General features: G+C 40.7%; 1 protein-coding gene across 2 annotated transcripts in view; it reads right to left on the bottom strand.

Moving 5' to 3' along the window:
• The window catches only part of MEGF10 (multiple EGF like domains 10), a 108,731-nt gene that overhangs the window by 8,343 nt on the left and 83,040 nt on the right, over positions 1 to 17,348 (bottom strand). For both annotated transcript variants that reach the window (XM_063320632.1, XM_063320631.1), the window contains exons 14-22: positions 16,726 to 16,872; positions 14,345 to 14,479; positions 13,854 to 13,982; positions 10,670 to 10,798; positions 8,865 to 8,993; positions 6,012 to 6,140; positions 5,273 to 5,509; positions 4,022 to 4,149; positions 3,738 to 3,861 (exon numbers count right to left, since the gene is read on the bottom strand). In XM_063320632.1, coding sequence (XP_063176702.1) covers positions 3,738 to 3,861; positions 4,022 to 4,149; positions 5,273 to 5,509; positions 6,012 to 6,140; positions 8,865 to 8,993; positions 10,670 to 10,798; positions 13,854 to 13,982; positions 14,345 to 14,479; positions 16,726 to 16,872 — 1,287 coding nt within the window. The remainder of the gene's footprint in view (positions 1 to 3,737; positions 3,862 to 4,021; positions 4,150 to 5,272; positions 5,510 to 6,011; positions 6,141 to 8,864; positions 8,994 to 10,669; positions 10,799 to 13,853; positions 13,983 to 14,344; positions 14,480 to 16,725; positions 16,873 to 17,348) is intronic.

Here is a 17,348-nt window from a genome sequence, read left to right as displayed (position 1 = left end):
TCAAGTGCTAGTACAAATGCTTTAAGTGCTCATACAAATGTAAGAAAATGTAAATTGAACATTGAACATATGACTGAAACCCTTTTCTAAAAAAAAACCCAGATCTGAGCCTGAATTTTGGTTAGACGAAGATTGGGGATGAGCAAGAAAATAACAATGCTGCATATTGTTGTTCTGATTCCCAGAATCTGATACTGATAAGGATCAGAAATGATGGTAATTAAATGGTTTAAATTATCGTGGCACTGAAAGTCCCTTTTAAGGCTTTCACTGGTCACAGATATGGTCAGTGCAATATAGCCTTTTGGGAATGCATGAGATTGGGTAACGATGAAAAGACAGCAAAAGATAGCACCACTTCCCAGGAATTTTTTTTCTTATGGATGGTGCTCTGTCTTTTAGAAAACAGGAGGCTTATGTGGGAAGATACTGCTAGAATTTGCACCTGAATCAGATCAGGTGATGAAAAACTACTTAATAAAGCATTCATTTCATTTAGTGGGGATTAAAATAAAAAAAGGATATATGCAACCTCTCATTTATTTAATAAGAATATGTAATTTTGCCAAAGCAGACACTTATTGCACAATACCCATTGTTTTATGAAACTAATTAATAAGCAAATCTTTTTATAAAAATAACATGAGATATTTTGAATATCATGTCTTCACTGGGCATCAGACTGATTGATGAGGTCAGGAAGGCCAAGGCACGGCTGGAGCTGAACTTGGCAAGGGATGCTAAGAATAACAAGGGCCTCTACAGGTATGTCAGCCAGAAAAGGAAGGTTAAAGAAAGCGTACCCTCCCTGATGAGCAAGAATGGCAAACTAGTAACAACGGATAAGGAGGAGGCTGAGGTTCTCAACAGTTTTTTGCCTCAGTCTTCACTGCCAGCCTCTCTCCTCACACCTCCTGAGTTGAAGGAACGCAAGATGGGGACCTGCGGGACAAAGTCTCTCCCACTGTAAGTGAAGACAAGGTTTGTGACGACCTGAGGAACCTGAACATACACAAGTTTATGGGACCTGATGAGATGCACCCCAGAGTCCTGAGGGAATTGGCTGATGTAGTTGCCAAGCCACTCTCCATGATATTTGAAAAGTCATGGCAGTCAGGTGAAGTCCCTGGTGACTGGAAAAAGGGAAACATCAGACCCATTTTTAAAAAGGGTAGAAAGGAGGATCCTGGGAACTACCGCCCTGTCGGCCTCACCTCTGTGCCTGGGAAGATCAGGGAACAGATCCCCCTAGAAGCTATGCTAAGGCACATGGAGGACAGGGAGGTGATTCAAGACAGCCAGCATGGCTTCACCTGGGGCAAGTCCTGTCTGACCAACCTGGTGGCTTTTTACAATGGGGTGACTGCAGCAGTGGACAACAGAAGAGCAATGGATATCATCTATATGGACTTCTACAAGGTCTTTGACACAGTCCCCCACAACATCCTTCTCTCTAAGTTGGAGAGATACGGATTTGATGGGTGGACTGTTTGGTGGATAAGGAACTGGCTGGATGGTCGCATCCAGAGGGTAGTGGGCAATGGCTTGATGTCCAGATGGAGAGAGGCGACAAGTCGTGTCCCTCAGGGATCCGTACTGGGATCGATGCTGTTCAACATCTTCATCAATGATTTAGACAGTGAGATCAAGTGCACCCTCAGCAAGTTTGCCGATGACACCAAGATGAGTGGGGCGGTTGACAGGCCAGAGGGATGGGATGTCATCCAGAGGGACCTGGCTGAGCTAGAGAAGTGGGCCTGAGCAAACCTTAGGAAGTTCAACAAGGCCAAGTGCAAGGTCTTACACTTGGGTCAGGACAATCCTCGTTATCAATACAGGCTGGGGGATGATGTGATACAGAGCAGCCCTGTGGAAAAGGACTTAGGGGTACTGGTGGATGAGAAGATCGACATGAGCCAATGATGTGCACTTGCAGCCCAGAAGGCCAGTCACTTCCTGGGCTGCATCAAAAGAACCGTGGCCAGCAGATCGAGAGAGGTGATTCTTCCCCTCTACTCTGTTCTCATGAGACCCAACCTGGAGTACTGCGTCCAGCTCTGGAACCCTCAGCACAAGAGGGACATGGACCTGTTGAAGTGGGTCCAGAGGAGGGCCACGAAGATGATCAGAGGGCTGGAGCACCTCTCTTATGAAGACAGGCTGAGAGAGTTGGGGTTGTTCAGCTTGGAGAAGAGAAGGCTCTGGGGACACCTTATAGCAGCCTTCCAGTACCTGAAGGGGGCCTACAGGAAAGCTGGGGAGGGGCTGTTTGCAAGGGCATGTAGCGATAGGATGAGGAGCAATGGTTTTAAACTAGAGCAGGGTAGGTATAGGTTAGACATTAGGAAGAAGTTCTTTACAATGAGGGTGGTGAGACACTGGAACAGGTTGCCCAGAGGGGTGGTGGAGGCCCCGTCATTGGAGACTTTCAAGGCTAGGCTTGATGAGGCTCTGAGCATCTGATCTAGTCAAAGATCATAGAATCATAGAATCATAGGGTTGGAAGGGACCTCCAAAGATCATCTAGTCCAACCCCCCTGACAGAGCAGGGTCACCTAGAGCAGGTTGCACAGGAACGCGTTCAGGTGGGTTCTGAATGTATCCAGAGAAGGAGACTCCACCACCTCTCTGGGCAGCCTGTTCCAGTGCTCTGACACCCCCAAAGTAAAGAAGTTCCTTCTTATGTTTAGGTGGAACTTCCTATGTCCAAGTTTGTGCCCATTACCTCTTGTCCTGTCACTGGGCACCACTGAAAAGAGCCTGGCCCCATCCTCCTGACACCCACCCTTTAAGTATTTATAAGCGTTGATAAGATCCCCCCTCAGTCATCTTTTTTCCAGACTGAAGAGACCCAAATCCCTCAGTCTTTCTTCATAAGGGAGGTGTTCCAGTCCCCTAATCATCTTGGTAGCCCTTTGCTGTCCCCTCTCCAGCAGTTCCCTGTCCTTCTTGAACCGGGGAGCCCAGAACTGGACACAGTACTCCAGGTGTGGCCTCACCAGTGCACAGTAGAGCGGGAGGATGACCTCCCTTGACCTGCTGGCCACACTCTTCTTGATGCACCCCAGGATGCCATTGGCCTTCTTGGCCACAAGGGCACACTGCTGGCTCATGGTCATCCTGTTGTCCACCAGGACTCCCAGGTCTCTTTCCACTGAGCTGCTCTCCAGCAGGTCAGCCCCCAACTTGTACTGATGCATGGGGTTATTCCTCCCCAGGTGCAGCAGCCTACACTTGCCCTTATTGAATTTCATAAGGTTCCTCTTTGCCCAGTTCTCCAACCTGTCCAGGTCTCTCTGTATGGCAGCACAGCCTTCTGCTGTGTCAGCCACCCCCCCTAGCTTTGTGTCATCAGCAAACTTGCTGAGGGTGCACTGTATCCCTTCATCCAGGTCATTAATGAATATATTGAAGAGGACTGGACCCAGTACTGACCCCTGGGGAACACCAAGATGTCCCTGCTTACTGCAGGGGGTTTGGACTAGATGACCTTTAGAGGTCCTTTCCAACCCAACACATTCTGTGATTCTATGATTCAGTGTTCCTCACAAAGAATCACTTTTTATCTTTAAGGGTATTGCCTTAAAGGAAGGTCAAACCCATAACCCTGAACCTCACACACAATCTGACAAGCCTTGCATTACCCTGAGTGGAGAGCCAGGAAAACATCCCTGCTTTCCATTCCATCCCAAACACAATTAATAACATTCACATTCTCCTCCTTTTTTCTTTCTTACCAAGCTCATTGAGGTAGCCACCATGCTTCCAGTCTGCAGGCAGTGTTCCTGTGTAGTCCATGACAGTGCCTCGTTTTCCAGGTTCCACATTTTTAAGGTTCACAAACAGCTGATTGTTTTTTGCCTATTTCAAAGAAAGAAAGGTAATAGAAATTGATGGGAAGTTGCTGAATTCCCAGGTAACCAGGGAAAGCAAAAATAAACCAAACATGAAACACCAGGGAACAAAGTAAAATAAGCCAAAGACTAATTTACACAGAAGCATCCAGATTTTTGTGCTTTACCTTTGCCAGGGTCAGTCTGTCCATGTTGTTGACATGAGGTGGAGTAGTGCATTGAGTTAGAGTATGATAACTGGGGTTAGAGAAATAGTGACTGTTAGCATTTCCACCATTACTGTGAGGGATGGTTTCTGAAAAGAAAATGAAAGGAAAATGAACAATTAAAAATAACTTGGCATTTCTTTCTTAGGATATATTTTTGAGAGTGCTGCACTGATTTCAGAATCTGATTTAGAGTTTCTCAAAAAAAAAATCTAAAGATATTGCATTCGTTTAAAGAAATCAGAGATACAGAGCAGTAACTGACCAGTCATGTCCTCACTTTCAGCAAAGAGCATTCACAAGTGATACTTGCTAACTCCTCTTTCTGCTGTGGTCCCTTGCTCTCCTTTGCCTCTGTAGTCATAGCATTGTCCTAATTACAGCCACTTTTACCATCAAGTGCTCAGCAACATTTTCTGATGCTTCAAGAGCACCACAACCTTTGCTGACACATCTTTCTTGACTCTGAAAACTGTTTCTGCTGCCTTCTTTACCTGCCACCTTCCTTAATAGCTGTGTGCAAAAGACAGCATTGCCTGAAGTTTCATGTACCCACTGCATCACAACTCACATGCCCTTTCATAGGTCAAAAACTCTCGTGTTGTTTCAGGAGCATTGCTCCTTCTCTTCATTTGTTTCAAACTCAGGCCACTCTGCTATATGGTGTTAAACGGTATGCGGTAAAGCAAGGTATCTGGTCACTTGTTCCTTACAATTAACACATTTTACCAGGGTAAGTCATTTCATGGTATCAAAAGCAGAGATTAAAAGAGTGTGTTGCAGAACAAACTAAGCAGCTACAGATTCTGGGGCAGCATCCTTCTGAACTTGGGCGAACTGTCTCTGGTAGCTGAAAGGTAAAAACAGAGGTCTCCCACTGCATCCCCTCCGGTCTCATGTGCCAGACCACCAGCACCACTGTCAGTGCCGTCTCAGTGGCTGCTCTCCTGCGAAAGGCAGTCGGGAGCAGTGTCTCAGTCTTCCTCTTCCTAAAGAGGGAAACCCTCCTCTGCCTCTCTTCCAAGGCAGAACTGTAGACACCCTTTTTGAAATCAAATGTGTTCCTGCTCACAGCAGCTCTTGCTAAGGCGAAAAGGTGAAACACGCGCATCCAAGCCCTGTTAGGGGACAATCTGAACCCCTTCAGAGCTCAGCTGAAAAAGCAAAGTCAAGAGAGAGAAAAAAACAAACTCTGTTCTGAATGTCACTTACCTGAAATGGTGTAATCTGCATTGATGACCCTCATAGCAGGGGTATAGGTCACTGCAGGCATATTTGTTTCTTTTCCTTTCTGCTTATGTCTGTAAATGATGAACAGCACTAGCAGGAAAAGCACAACCAGGACAAGAATGATGATGCCTGCTATGGCCCCTATCTGGTAAGAATCAGCAGGGATGGCAGTACTGGTACGGCTTAAACTGTTCAAGTTTCCCACTATAATTACACCAGCTGAAATGCAAGAAGAAATGAAAATATGTCACACAAATTCAGAGGCTTATGCGTCAGGAACAAAGACAGTATTTCATTTCTAAATCTTTCTGCTAATTTAACTGTATTTAATAATGACAAAATAGAACCATGTCAGAAACCAACATGAAGACAACCCTAGTCTTAAGGAAAAACATCGTCTTCATAGACAGAGAGATTTTCATGGAGTTGAAAAAGTAAGAATATTCTCCAGGCAAAAGCAGAGAGCAGGTAAAGGACATGCTCTCTCAGCAGCTTTGGATAGCACAGCACTGTAAAACATCTAATGCAATCTACACTTCAGTGCTTTGCTCCAATAAACTATCACAAAATCAACAGAACATATACAGTTTAATTGAAAGGACTATTTCAACACACGTGCCTTACCAGATTAATTTAATGAATGATAGAGAGATGGCATTTCATAGGTTAATTCGAGTCTTATGTAAAAAATTACAAACATTTTATTGCATCTAGACTTTACCTTGATCACACCTGGCCCCTTTCCAGCCTGGGCTGCAGTAACAGGTTCCTGTGATGTGGTCACAGGTTGAGTTGTTCAGACAGTCACATATCTGCCGGCATCCATACCCATATGTACCTTGAGGACATTCTGCACAAAATAAATGCAAACAAAAATCAGACATAGTCAGTACTTCTTAAATCTTTTGGTATTACAGATTTACAGCACCATACATGCTACCATTTGTTTCGAACCCCATCCGTTTTTGTACATGGCCAGCAGATGGCAATGTCTTATTAGTGGTAGACCTCCATGGAAAAGATTTTTTTAAGAGGACCTCTCTGTGTATGTGTGTGTACACACAGGAAAGGAGAAGGAAATTGTATTCAGAAGTGATTCTCCTTTTCCTGTAACGTTGCTGCCACTAAGGCAGTGAAATTAGGAAGGGGGGAAATTAAAATAAAATAAAATATAAAATAAAATAAAATAAAATAAAATAAAATAAAATAAAATAAAATAAAATAAAATAAAATAATAAAATATTAAAAGGGTAGAAGACAATGAAAAAATGGACGAAATGTGAACAAAGCGCCAATTCTACACCAGAATGTCAGGTCTCCCTGACATTACTCAGATCCCACTGCCTGAAAAATCTCATCATCATATGAGTGGATCCAGATGTGTGGCTGGTGTAATGCAGCATGACAGATGTGCTGATGTGGTAAAAAAGCAGGAGATAAGGGCCACAAGAATGAGCCTAACAGACACCACACATTTATATAAAAATAAAACCGGTCCTAGGCTGTTTATAGCACACTTTGATATTGTAATGTACACATTGACAAACCATCTGCAGGACAAAAATTCTAAATTATGAATAATAAGCTAATTGGAGGAGTTTTACATGATTTTTTCTCTCTTAGAATGATTTGAATACAATAATTAATTACTGATCAAAGTGTCTCCTACATCATGTAATTAGCATGGTAAAGAATTATCCTACACTGATAAAAATTATTTCTTTTATACTGCCACCTCTGTTACTTTGGGGCTTGTTACATTATTGTAGTTCTGATGGTTTGAGGAAGCATAGTATTTCTTCACCTTCTGAGATTCAATTTTCTGAAATCTCTCAAGAGTTTGTAATTATATTAAATTGTTTTTCTTTTTGTCTTTTTAAAAGAATCTAACTCATCTTTTATGTATTCCTAATTTAGAATAATTTACAAAATAGCGTAACACAATAGGTGCCAGAGAAATGTTCTTGCAGTCTTGATAAATCCAGAATCAAGTGTAATTTCACCCCTATATACCTTCTTCTTCTCTCAGTTACATTCAAAAAACCAAGATTATAACTACTGAAGTCAGTAACTGGGCAAAACCCCTTATGTTATAATATATTTTGGCATTTTGAAATCTGAATTGGAATGAAAAGTCAATTTTTAACACTGACATTCAAATTCAGAAATACCAAAACATTTAGTTTAGTATTGTTAAATCATTATTATCAAATTATAGGATAAAATATAAAATCTATAAAACAGAAAATAATATTAGATTTGCCAAAGTATTCAAAACGATTTTTTGATACGACATCAAGAGAGGATCTGAAAAAGTTTATCTTTTCCTAAACATCTGTGATTATTGCTCTTTTGAAGTGAAACAGAACTCATCAACAAAGAATAAGAAAATTCAAATAGCTAATAATTACGTGCTGCCAGCTATTATTTCACTGAAATAAATATATTCCTCTAAACTGTTCAGGTTTTGTTGCAACTGTATCTTTCTTATTCGGGAAAAAAATAATCCACTTCCAAATTTTTAGTGGTTCTACCATATAGATGTGGATTAGCCTTAAAAACATTAACTCCCGTTGCAGCTGGGGCTGGATCCACTGCTGAGGGAAGAAAGTGTGTTCTATAGGGATGGCAACCTCCCCTCCCCTCTGCCACACAGCTGCCAGGTGTGACACATGCTCTCTCGGACACTGCACGGCCTTTCAGATTCAGGCGCAGGTCAATCAGTTCTGGTTATAGGTGGTGCGTAGTGTCCTCAAAAACAGAGCCCTGTGCATGACGCTGAGGCCAAAGACAGGTTTAAACCTTCGCAGTAGGAGGGTGAATGGATTGCTTTGCACTGCAGAATGACGCATGGAGCGTGGGAGCACCACTCTGTGATGTTAGCAAAAGCTGGACTAACAGTTCTGGGTGTATGAGCCTGATTATTCTTTTAACGTTGTACAACGTTATACCACCACCGATGTCACTGGTGGTATTCTTGATTTTCTTGGGTAAAGAATCACACGTATGAAAACAAAATGCCATCTATTATGATTTTAATAATCCAGTTGTGTTGCGTTGTAAAATCAGACTGCAAAGACTAATTTTATCCCCTAGGATTGATGTGGTACTTCTTATTTTTAGTTTTCTCACTATTAGTTTTCATTGTGACAACTGACAACTCACAATGACAATTACTTGGATTCATTTGTTACTTTTACATAACTGAGTTGTTGGGGGTTTTTTAGCATTATGTCCAAAGCAACTAGAACGTAGTACAAATGCCTCTTACGTGTAGCTACAAATTGAAAGAAACAGCCATCACAACCATAATCAGCCTTAATAACTAATTCTGTGGGCTTTTATCTGTATGGAAAAAGCCTAGGTCCAGCTCACGAAGCTCTTTCCCCATCAAAACTCCCACAGAAGCCAAGAGGTTGCATCGCAACACCGGAGAGGGTCGGCTCAGGATTTAGTATTTCATAGAACAACAGAATCACAGAATGGTTCAGGTTGGAAGGGACCTTAAAGATCATCTAGTTCCAACCCTCCTGCCATTTGCTCTCAGGCTCAAACAATTCCCGTCCCGACTCACTCTGCTCGCAGTGCTTCCCCATGAACCCCGTGCGGCAGGTGCACTGCCCGCTGATGTGGTCGCAGTCGGCTCCGTTCTGACATTGGCATATCAATGCGCAGTCCTTCCCGTAAAACCCTAGGGGACACCCTGCAATACAGGGAAGGGGAAGGGAAAAGGAGTGAAACAACCGCTCTAGAAATAAAATGCAAATATTCTGGTTAAGGATGTTATTGAGAAGTCAGTTCTGCAGCCCCGCTACTCAACATGGTATTCTATAAGCACTTGACCTGGTTTAAATGGTTTAAAATCCACATTAGGCAAAAACTACTTAACAATGAGGTTGGGATATTGTGTGGACAGCAGATGTTCAGAATAAGGCAGCAAGAAGGACTCCTCAAAGAAATGGGTTTAAGAAGATATTTGAAGGAGGAGAAAGAGGGCAGTTTGTGAACCAGAGCAGGGAGTCTGTTCAGGGATGAATGAACCTTTCGGCATATTTTCTGCGCAGTTGAGGTTGAAGCAAAAAAAAATTAAAAATTATAACATATTGTATCTCAGTTCCTCACAGAGATACCATTTCAGTGTGAAGAAGACATATCGCTGCAAAGACATCATTATTCACCAGCAGGAAGCAAAATAACCGTGATAGCTGACAGCTGAACCAATATAGTGAATGTCTTCCAGAGCTGCATCCATATGGCCCTATAATATATCTGTTATTTCCTGCCACTATGACATTAGTCAGTCGAAAAAGGAGAGTTCTGATTCTATGAAAACCGTGTATTTAAACATTGAATGCAAAACAGAGTTAGCAGTCCTATCTTTCTTGAGTTCAAAGATAATGGTTGTGCCCAAATTACAGGCAGTGGGGGTACCTGGGTTGAAGATAAATAACCTTGAAGCCATAATATGAAAAAGATAAGAAGCCAATTTAATAAATACCTATCTCTAACAAATGTTTATTTCTGAAACTCTCTATATAAACTCTTATCCAACATATAATGAGTGCCACATACCCATGTCAGGCCATTGCACTGCTTGAATTTTTATTTTAATGAAAAGCTCTTAGAAAAAAAATCAGTATTAATGTATTAATTACATGAAGACAATTCCAAAATGAATTATAACATTACAGTCTAGTGAAGTTAAGTTTCTAAATTCCAAATAAAATAGCTTCTATATCAGTATTACAGGTGCTGAGCCAGAGCTGTTGTTGCAATTGCCCTCAGGAGGTAGCAACTACAGATACGAGATGTACTGTATGATCACTTTGCAGTGACAGCAGGGACCACAGACACAGTTAAGCTGGAAGCTATTTGCATGGCTTCAGTCAGCTCTGTGTTATCTTACAACCGTGGTTGTTGGGTGCCTGCTGCTAGAGCACTTCTTGGGGAGGTTTCATAGAGGGAAGGAATTAGACGGTACCATCGCCCCAGCCTGGGGGGAATGCCTGCAGAACTGACACCATCCACGCTGCGGACCGCAGCCATAATGCCACATCTGCAGTGGCCACACCTGAATGTCAGAGTCAGTCATTCTGCACATGCACAAGGCAGACTCTTCCACAGGGATGCCCAGCTGTGGCCAAAGGTTGTCTTTCTCTGAAGGAAGGCTAAAGACGAACCAGAATGCAGCAGCCAACACTCTGCCAGTGCTTATACAGGGAGCTCCCCTGCAACCACGGAGGTAATGATGTGTTGCATCTTGTGGATCAAAAAAGGTTCAGCAGCATGGGAAGAAATCAATGAATAAAGCACAAAAGTACTGAAGGGAAATTCTGTCAGTGATTTGTAGATTAAGAATGGGTAACAAAAGTCACTTACTTTGCGTACAGTAAAGGCCAGTCCATCCTGGGGTACATTTGCACTCCCCATCGTAGGCACTGCAGTAAGCTCCATTATGGCAGTTGCATGTGTGGATGCAGTTTGGTCCCCAGTGGGAAGGTGGGCAAGCTAAAACAACCCAGAGCAACTAATTAATCTCAAATTACAAAGATCCTTGATACCCATGAATAGAGCTGCTTACATTCATATATGAGTACTGCTTCATTTGGGGCTTGTTGTTTTTCTTTTAAATGCATTTTTTGGGCTGCTCCATTCTGAGCAAATAGCCACAGATTTTTTCTTAAACTCAGGAAATCATTTTACTCCAGATAAAAAGGGCTGAAAAAGATGAAATGTGTGAAAGAAACCAGAGATGCATACTTGATACTCAGTAACTAAGACACTCACACCAGCCTTCTCATACAGAAAGCCATGTAAATTTCCTTTCTTAATTTATTTTTTAATCTGCAAACAGTTCAACTGACCACAGTCAAGGGGATAAGCCTTTTAAGCCTCAAAAGTGAAGGACAACAAACAGAGAAGTTTAAAACACACCTTACAGCCTATAGCTTTAGACCCAATACTAAGCTTATTTCTTCTGTTTCCATTGTTAGGTTCTACCTAATTGCCTAAACGTGGTCCATATGATCAGGACTGCACCTTAATCAAGTCAGTTGCTTCCGTGGGTCCATTAATCAATATAGTATTTCTAAAAACCAAGTCATTATCTATAAAGTGGAGATTTTTTTTCGCTCATAACCATGTCAACATGTTATGAGATAGAATTTTACTGACTGCTTTGAAAATGTCATGATGAATGAATTTGGTATTACGTGCTGCCATTAGAATAGTGAAGTGGTTCCAAAATGCTAATTACTATCCAAAGACAGCAAAAGATAATTCTTTTCCTGTCAGAATATCACTAAATGCATAGGGTGCTCTAAGTACCTTTCTGCTGACTGTGATTCACATTGAGATTTTTGTGTCTTTAGTAAAGAGACGCTTAATTTAAAAATAGTTTTGTGAAAGTACAACTTGAGTATCTCACAGGAGAGAAGAAACAGGTCAGACACGGAAGCCTTAGCTTTATTCCTGTGTAACTCCTTATTGTTGTGTACTGATTTGGTCCTCGAGACCTGTCTGAGAGCAATACAAACTCTTGAATCCTTTAAATGTTTGCATAATGACTCATCTATGTGTGGGCTGTATTTTTGCAAAGTGCTACATTTGTCCAAATTTCATTTCCTTAAGAAATATATTATGTTGTATTGAAAAAAAAAAAAAAGTACTAAGTTTGTTTTTTGTTGTTTCCACTTCAGTTGTGCCTTATAATTATTTTTATTATTATTTTTTGTTTGAAATTAGGGGTCAACTAAGAAGGAATGTAAATCACATAGAGACGAAAAGTTAGAAGTTTCAAAAAGGTCGCTAGTTCCAAAAGAAATTAATGGAATCATTATTTTCCATGTGAACGAAAGGCCTTTATACAAAGCAAATAAACTTCCTCTGTTACAGTCCATGAGCACAGCCTCAATAGACGCTTCCATTCATATTGCTGGCACCATTTTCTTGTTATTGATTCAGTGACTAAGTCCCTCCTCCTCCTAAATACCCCTATTCTGCTACTCTCCCAACTACCTACTTATTTTACCATAAAAACAGGGACCTTTGTTGCTACTGGCTTCCACAGGAATAGGCTCAAGATTTATTTTGGTATCATATTGAGTTGTGCATGCTAATCACTTCACAGAATTTAGCCAGCAAAGTTGTTTTTTTTTTTCCAAATTGACCAGATGTTACATTGCACTGAGTACAGAGTCAGTTAACCTGAGACAGTCAAACCGTAAATGATATAAACCAATGAGGCATGTTATTAGGAAATGCACCTCCCTGGAAACCCCAGCACAATTTCTTTTGAATTTTGACGTATCAGGGTCTGGTGCAGCTTCTTTTATTCATGAAAATGGGTTGACTTAAATTTTGGCATGCACGGGTTTCAGACTGTATGGATTTTGGTACCTTAGGGAATTGGATATGCTTCTTGTGAGAATTTTGCTTCAGATATTTCTTTCCTGTCATTAGTAATTTGCATAGACCCAGCAAGGCATCTGGAGAATGCCTCGTTATTTAATAAAATAACTCTATGAAACATAATAAAATTTGAGTCTAGCCCTTCTCCTCTTTAAGTCAGCAACAGAGTCTTCACTGAGTTTAGCATACTAGGACAACACTCATTGAGTGAGGTAGAATGACACTAAAAATGTGTATCTGTGAAACATTTATAAAACAAATAAAGAGAAAAATCCATCAAAAAGTTATAAGCACTTAAAAAAAGTCACAGTGAAAAAATTTCTTATCAAAATGTTCATATATTTAGCAAGAATTAGGATGGTCTTGCAGCCAGAGCACTAACTTGGATTTGAGAAAATCTTGGCTTTGTTCTGAGCCTTGCCAGTAGCTCTCTATGCAACTATAGTAGGAAAAAACATCCTGTTTTTCAGTGCCTCAGTTCCTTATTTGTAAAATAATACCTCTGTTATTCGTAAGACTGTCCTGAGGATACAAGCCCTGGGATGCTCACAACATTACTGCAATAAGACTAAATAATTACAGACAAGCAAATAACTGGCCAAGAGCCCTCTCTGCAATGCAAGATTCATCAAATCACAGACTTTGTGTTGGAAGAGACCTCTAGCATCCCCCAGTCCAACATCCTACTCAAAGGACCTTCAACGATGATCATTTCAAAACCTCTTCCAGGCTGAAGACTTCAGAGCCTCTCTGGACAGTTGCTGTGCTTATCCACTCTCACAGTAAGGATTTTTTTTTCTCGTATATAGTAAAAGTCACCCTTGCTGCAACCTGTGAGCATTGCCTCTTGTCCTTCCACAGTGCACTTCTGAATCAAGTCTGATCCAGTTGCTCTACAACTCTTCTTTAGGCAGTGGAAGACTGCAAATTGATCCCTCCTGTTGTATGCTCTAGCCCACTTATTAGAAAAATCATAGTGCAAATGTGTTTATGATAGTGCCGATGACATGAAGAGAAGTGTAGCATCTGTTCATTATATACCATGAAGTCCTCATTTCTGACTTAGACAGTGTTTCTTTACCAAAAAGTAGAGAATTTAAATGGCCAAATGATTGATTGTTTTAAAAATAAAGGAAAAAAAGCTGATACTTACGCTGAGAGCAGTCGCTGCCAATCCAGCCAGGGTAACACTGACACGATCTATCAATAGGATTACATGTGCCATTATTGGTACAGGTGCATATTCCAATGCAGTTCTTGCCAAATCTGCCACTGGGACATACTGAGAACAAGTTGTTGAAATTAGAACTCCTTAGTAATCAGAACAAGATTGTATTTTCTTTATCTCAAGAGAAAGCAACTGCTATTTGGATCAAGGAACGTATTACTTAGTATAATGTTAAAGTAAGGCATTATAAGTTCTGGTAAACCCATTATACATATTCATTATACAAATAATACAAATAAGAATACAGTGGGTTTCACACTTAAGGATCAGCTTAAACCTGCTTAACGTTGCTAATTTATAAACTGCACATACTACAACAGAAACTATTTTTGGTTTTAGAGTTTCCAGGTGATGGAATAAAAATTATTACAGTGCTTGCTCTCTGCATCCCATAGCGTCTTTATTACAACTTTTACCTTCATTACAGAGGGCTCCTGTAAATCCAGGTAAGCAGTCACATAATCCAGTAATGTGGTGACAGGGACCACTGCTGTGTACACACTGGGGGCATGTCTGGCTGCAGCGGTGTCCATAAAACCCAGGGGAACAAACTGGAATCAGAAACAACAAACTGTCATTGCTTCCTGCACTTTCTATACAGCCATGAAGTACTCTTCAGTGCACTTGCTGCTGACTTTGAATCAGTTCTGCTTTCTAAAGACACAAGAGTTGTAATGGTGGTTGTTATTCATACAGTTCAATGCTTTACACTCACGAAAGGAGATTTGCTCATCTTCCTCAAGGGTTTACTATATTCTAGTTGTAATAGTTAGTAATGACTTGACATTCTATCACTTGTCAGGCCACACTGCACTTGGGTTATGTTTGAAATGCATATGTACTTTATATAGTATGCACATTTGGCTATATATTATATGTCCTCCACAACAACATGAACGTATTTTAAAACATATCTGAAGAAAAGTAATTTAAAAAACCAGAGTGGATAGTTTTATCTATAGCTGAGTCACCTTAGACCTTGACTTCCTATGAGGCTCCTAACTTGGAACACTAATAGCCATTACTTCACTGAAAAAAATGTACAGATATTTTCCAGTCATCCTTTCATTTGGGTACTCACTGTACTCATTACATGGTACAGATGGCTACACATCACCTAGCTTTTAGAGAACCTGGGACCAGAAATACAGAGTCGTCCATTTAATTCTTACGCTAAAGGTGCTAGCTTCTTTAAAAAAAGAAAAGTGGGGGGAAGGCGGGGGGAAGTCTGTGGCATAAAATCTCCTTCTTTGTTGCTCTAATCCCTTTTGGCATTTATTTTCTGATAAATTAGAATATTAGGTAATGCATCAAGAGAAATACCTGTTGCACAGAAGCAATTAGCACTGATGAAAACTAACTTGGAATCTTTTCAATATTTTAATTTCATTCAAGATTCATCCTTTTAATTATACACTTGATACAAGTTATGTGGCCAGATCTTTCTAGAGAGATTAACTTTTCCAAGTGAAACAGTGACAAAAGGTCTTCCTGTTTACTGAAAAGGCACTTTCTGACTGGGATCCAAATTATTCGTATGACCTTTGTCTTCCCAGCCTCCAGACCGTGCATCAGAGAAGGGCTCTGAGAGCCACCGGACTGGAAGCCTCTTGTCCAGGTTATAGGCACAGTTCCAAAACACAGGGAACATTTTTACACGTAGTGTTACACTTAGTCTGCTTTGGGATTAACTGATTAACTGCAAGGCCTTTACAGATTAGATAGTGAGAATAATTACTGCCCTTAGTTAGAAATGCTTAAGGAATACTAATGCCACGCTAATGCAGGATTTAGTAGTGCCATAGGCAACCACATTCTTCAGCTTGAAATCTTGCCATTCCTGGACTGTTAGGACTTCATCCTCCTCTGGTTCTCCTTCTACCTTCTAGTAATCATTTCACAGCGTCTCCTGCCCTTTAAGCCTCTTTTGGAGGACCTAGTAGCAACTCTACTTAGCCTTACTCCACTTGCTTCTTGACCCTGTTTCTGGGAGACCTCCTCTGAAAACAGAGTTGGTCTCCAAGTGCAGAGGGCTCACTTTTCTTTTCTCTGCGCACCTTTCCCTCACAGCTTCGACAGTTCAAACAGAAGACAGCTAGACTGCTGGCAAACTGTGACAAATCTTCTTGGGAGGGTAGACATTTTGCACATCATCTTATTTTTGCCTCGCTGTTTCTGGTATGAGTTACCTCAGTTCATCTGTATCTCTGTTCTTGTCACATTTAAATTTTGCAGTTATAAATTTTTCAAATGTAACTATGGGTAACTGTGATATCCTCTACTTACTGTGTGGCCTGATCCCACTGGCCATTCTTTGCTGCTTCAAAATAAGTGTTAAAAAAAAAGCAATATTTAAGCCAACGATTCCTACCAGACTCAGTGGGAAGCTAAGGTTTCTAGCTTCTGAAACTCTTGCATGTTTTATACAGCTACCAAAATATGCATTACAAAATTAATGTTTGTCAAGCACATTTGTAAATGCTTACCTTTAGAAAGGACTCGCCTACTGAATTTGTTTCTTAGAAAGTCATGTGTATAACAACACAACATCACAGCACAGACAGTGACTAAAAGTGAAGTTGTACCATAACACAAAAAGCACTACTAGTTGGAAACATTTGTTAATTTCTGATAACACTGATTTCTGTATATTCACACATTTTGACAAAATGTCCAATCAAGGAGTGCTTCATAGTACTTCATACTACAATTAATAAAGAATTATGGTATTATATCGTATGCATTACAAGTAAGGGAGGGCGAAACAGAGATTTTTAAGCATTTATTTCGTCCTTACTTCTCTGACAAGTGGTGCCTCTGTATCCTGGTGCGCACTCACAGATTCCATCATCTGGAGAGCAGGATGCTCCATTTTTGCAGTAACAAGACAATGAGCAATTTGGACCCCACTGTCCCTCAGCACACACACTGTCACAGTGAATGCCTGCAACCATAAATAAACAAAAATGTCAGCCTTTGTAAAGAACTCTTACGTGTAGTTAGGTTAAACCTTTGGTCCTCAGAGGACTCATTTTTAAGACACAGCTCACAAAACCTGTTTATGAAAATATCACTAACATCAGGAAAATAGAAAAAGAACATAGTAAATTTGCATCTCTGCTCCTGCCTTCCCCCAGAACAGTGAATTTCTTTCATATTCCAGTTTTGCCAAAATATACATAAGGGCTGATCCTGAGTTCTGCAACAGGAAAGCACTTTGCAGATTTACATGGAACATAAGAGCTCCATGGGGTGCTACCTCTAGGCTTCCTGCCTGCTAATACTTAAAGATTTACAAGACTTTTACACATATAAAAATTTTGAAAGGTCTTTTATTCCTCTCACTTTCACCACTGGCTCCAATAAAGAGAATTGAGAGTAGAAAGCAATTCAAATGCATCAAAATAATGGCTTTTTCTT

Source organism: Chroicocephalus ridibundus, chromosome Z (assembly GCF_963924245.1).
Source record: "Chroicocephalus ridibundus chromosome Z, bChrRid1.1, whole genome shotgun sequence".
NCBI lineage: Eukaryota > Metazoa > Chordata > Aves > Charadriiformes > Laridae > Chroicocephalus > Chroicocephalus ridibundus.
The sequence above is the reverse complement of the archived record's forward strand: the minus strand, read 5'-3'. Positions and strand labels throughout refer to the sequence as shown.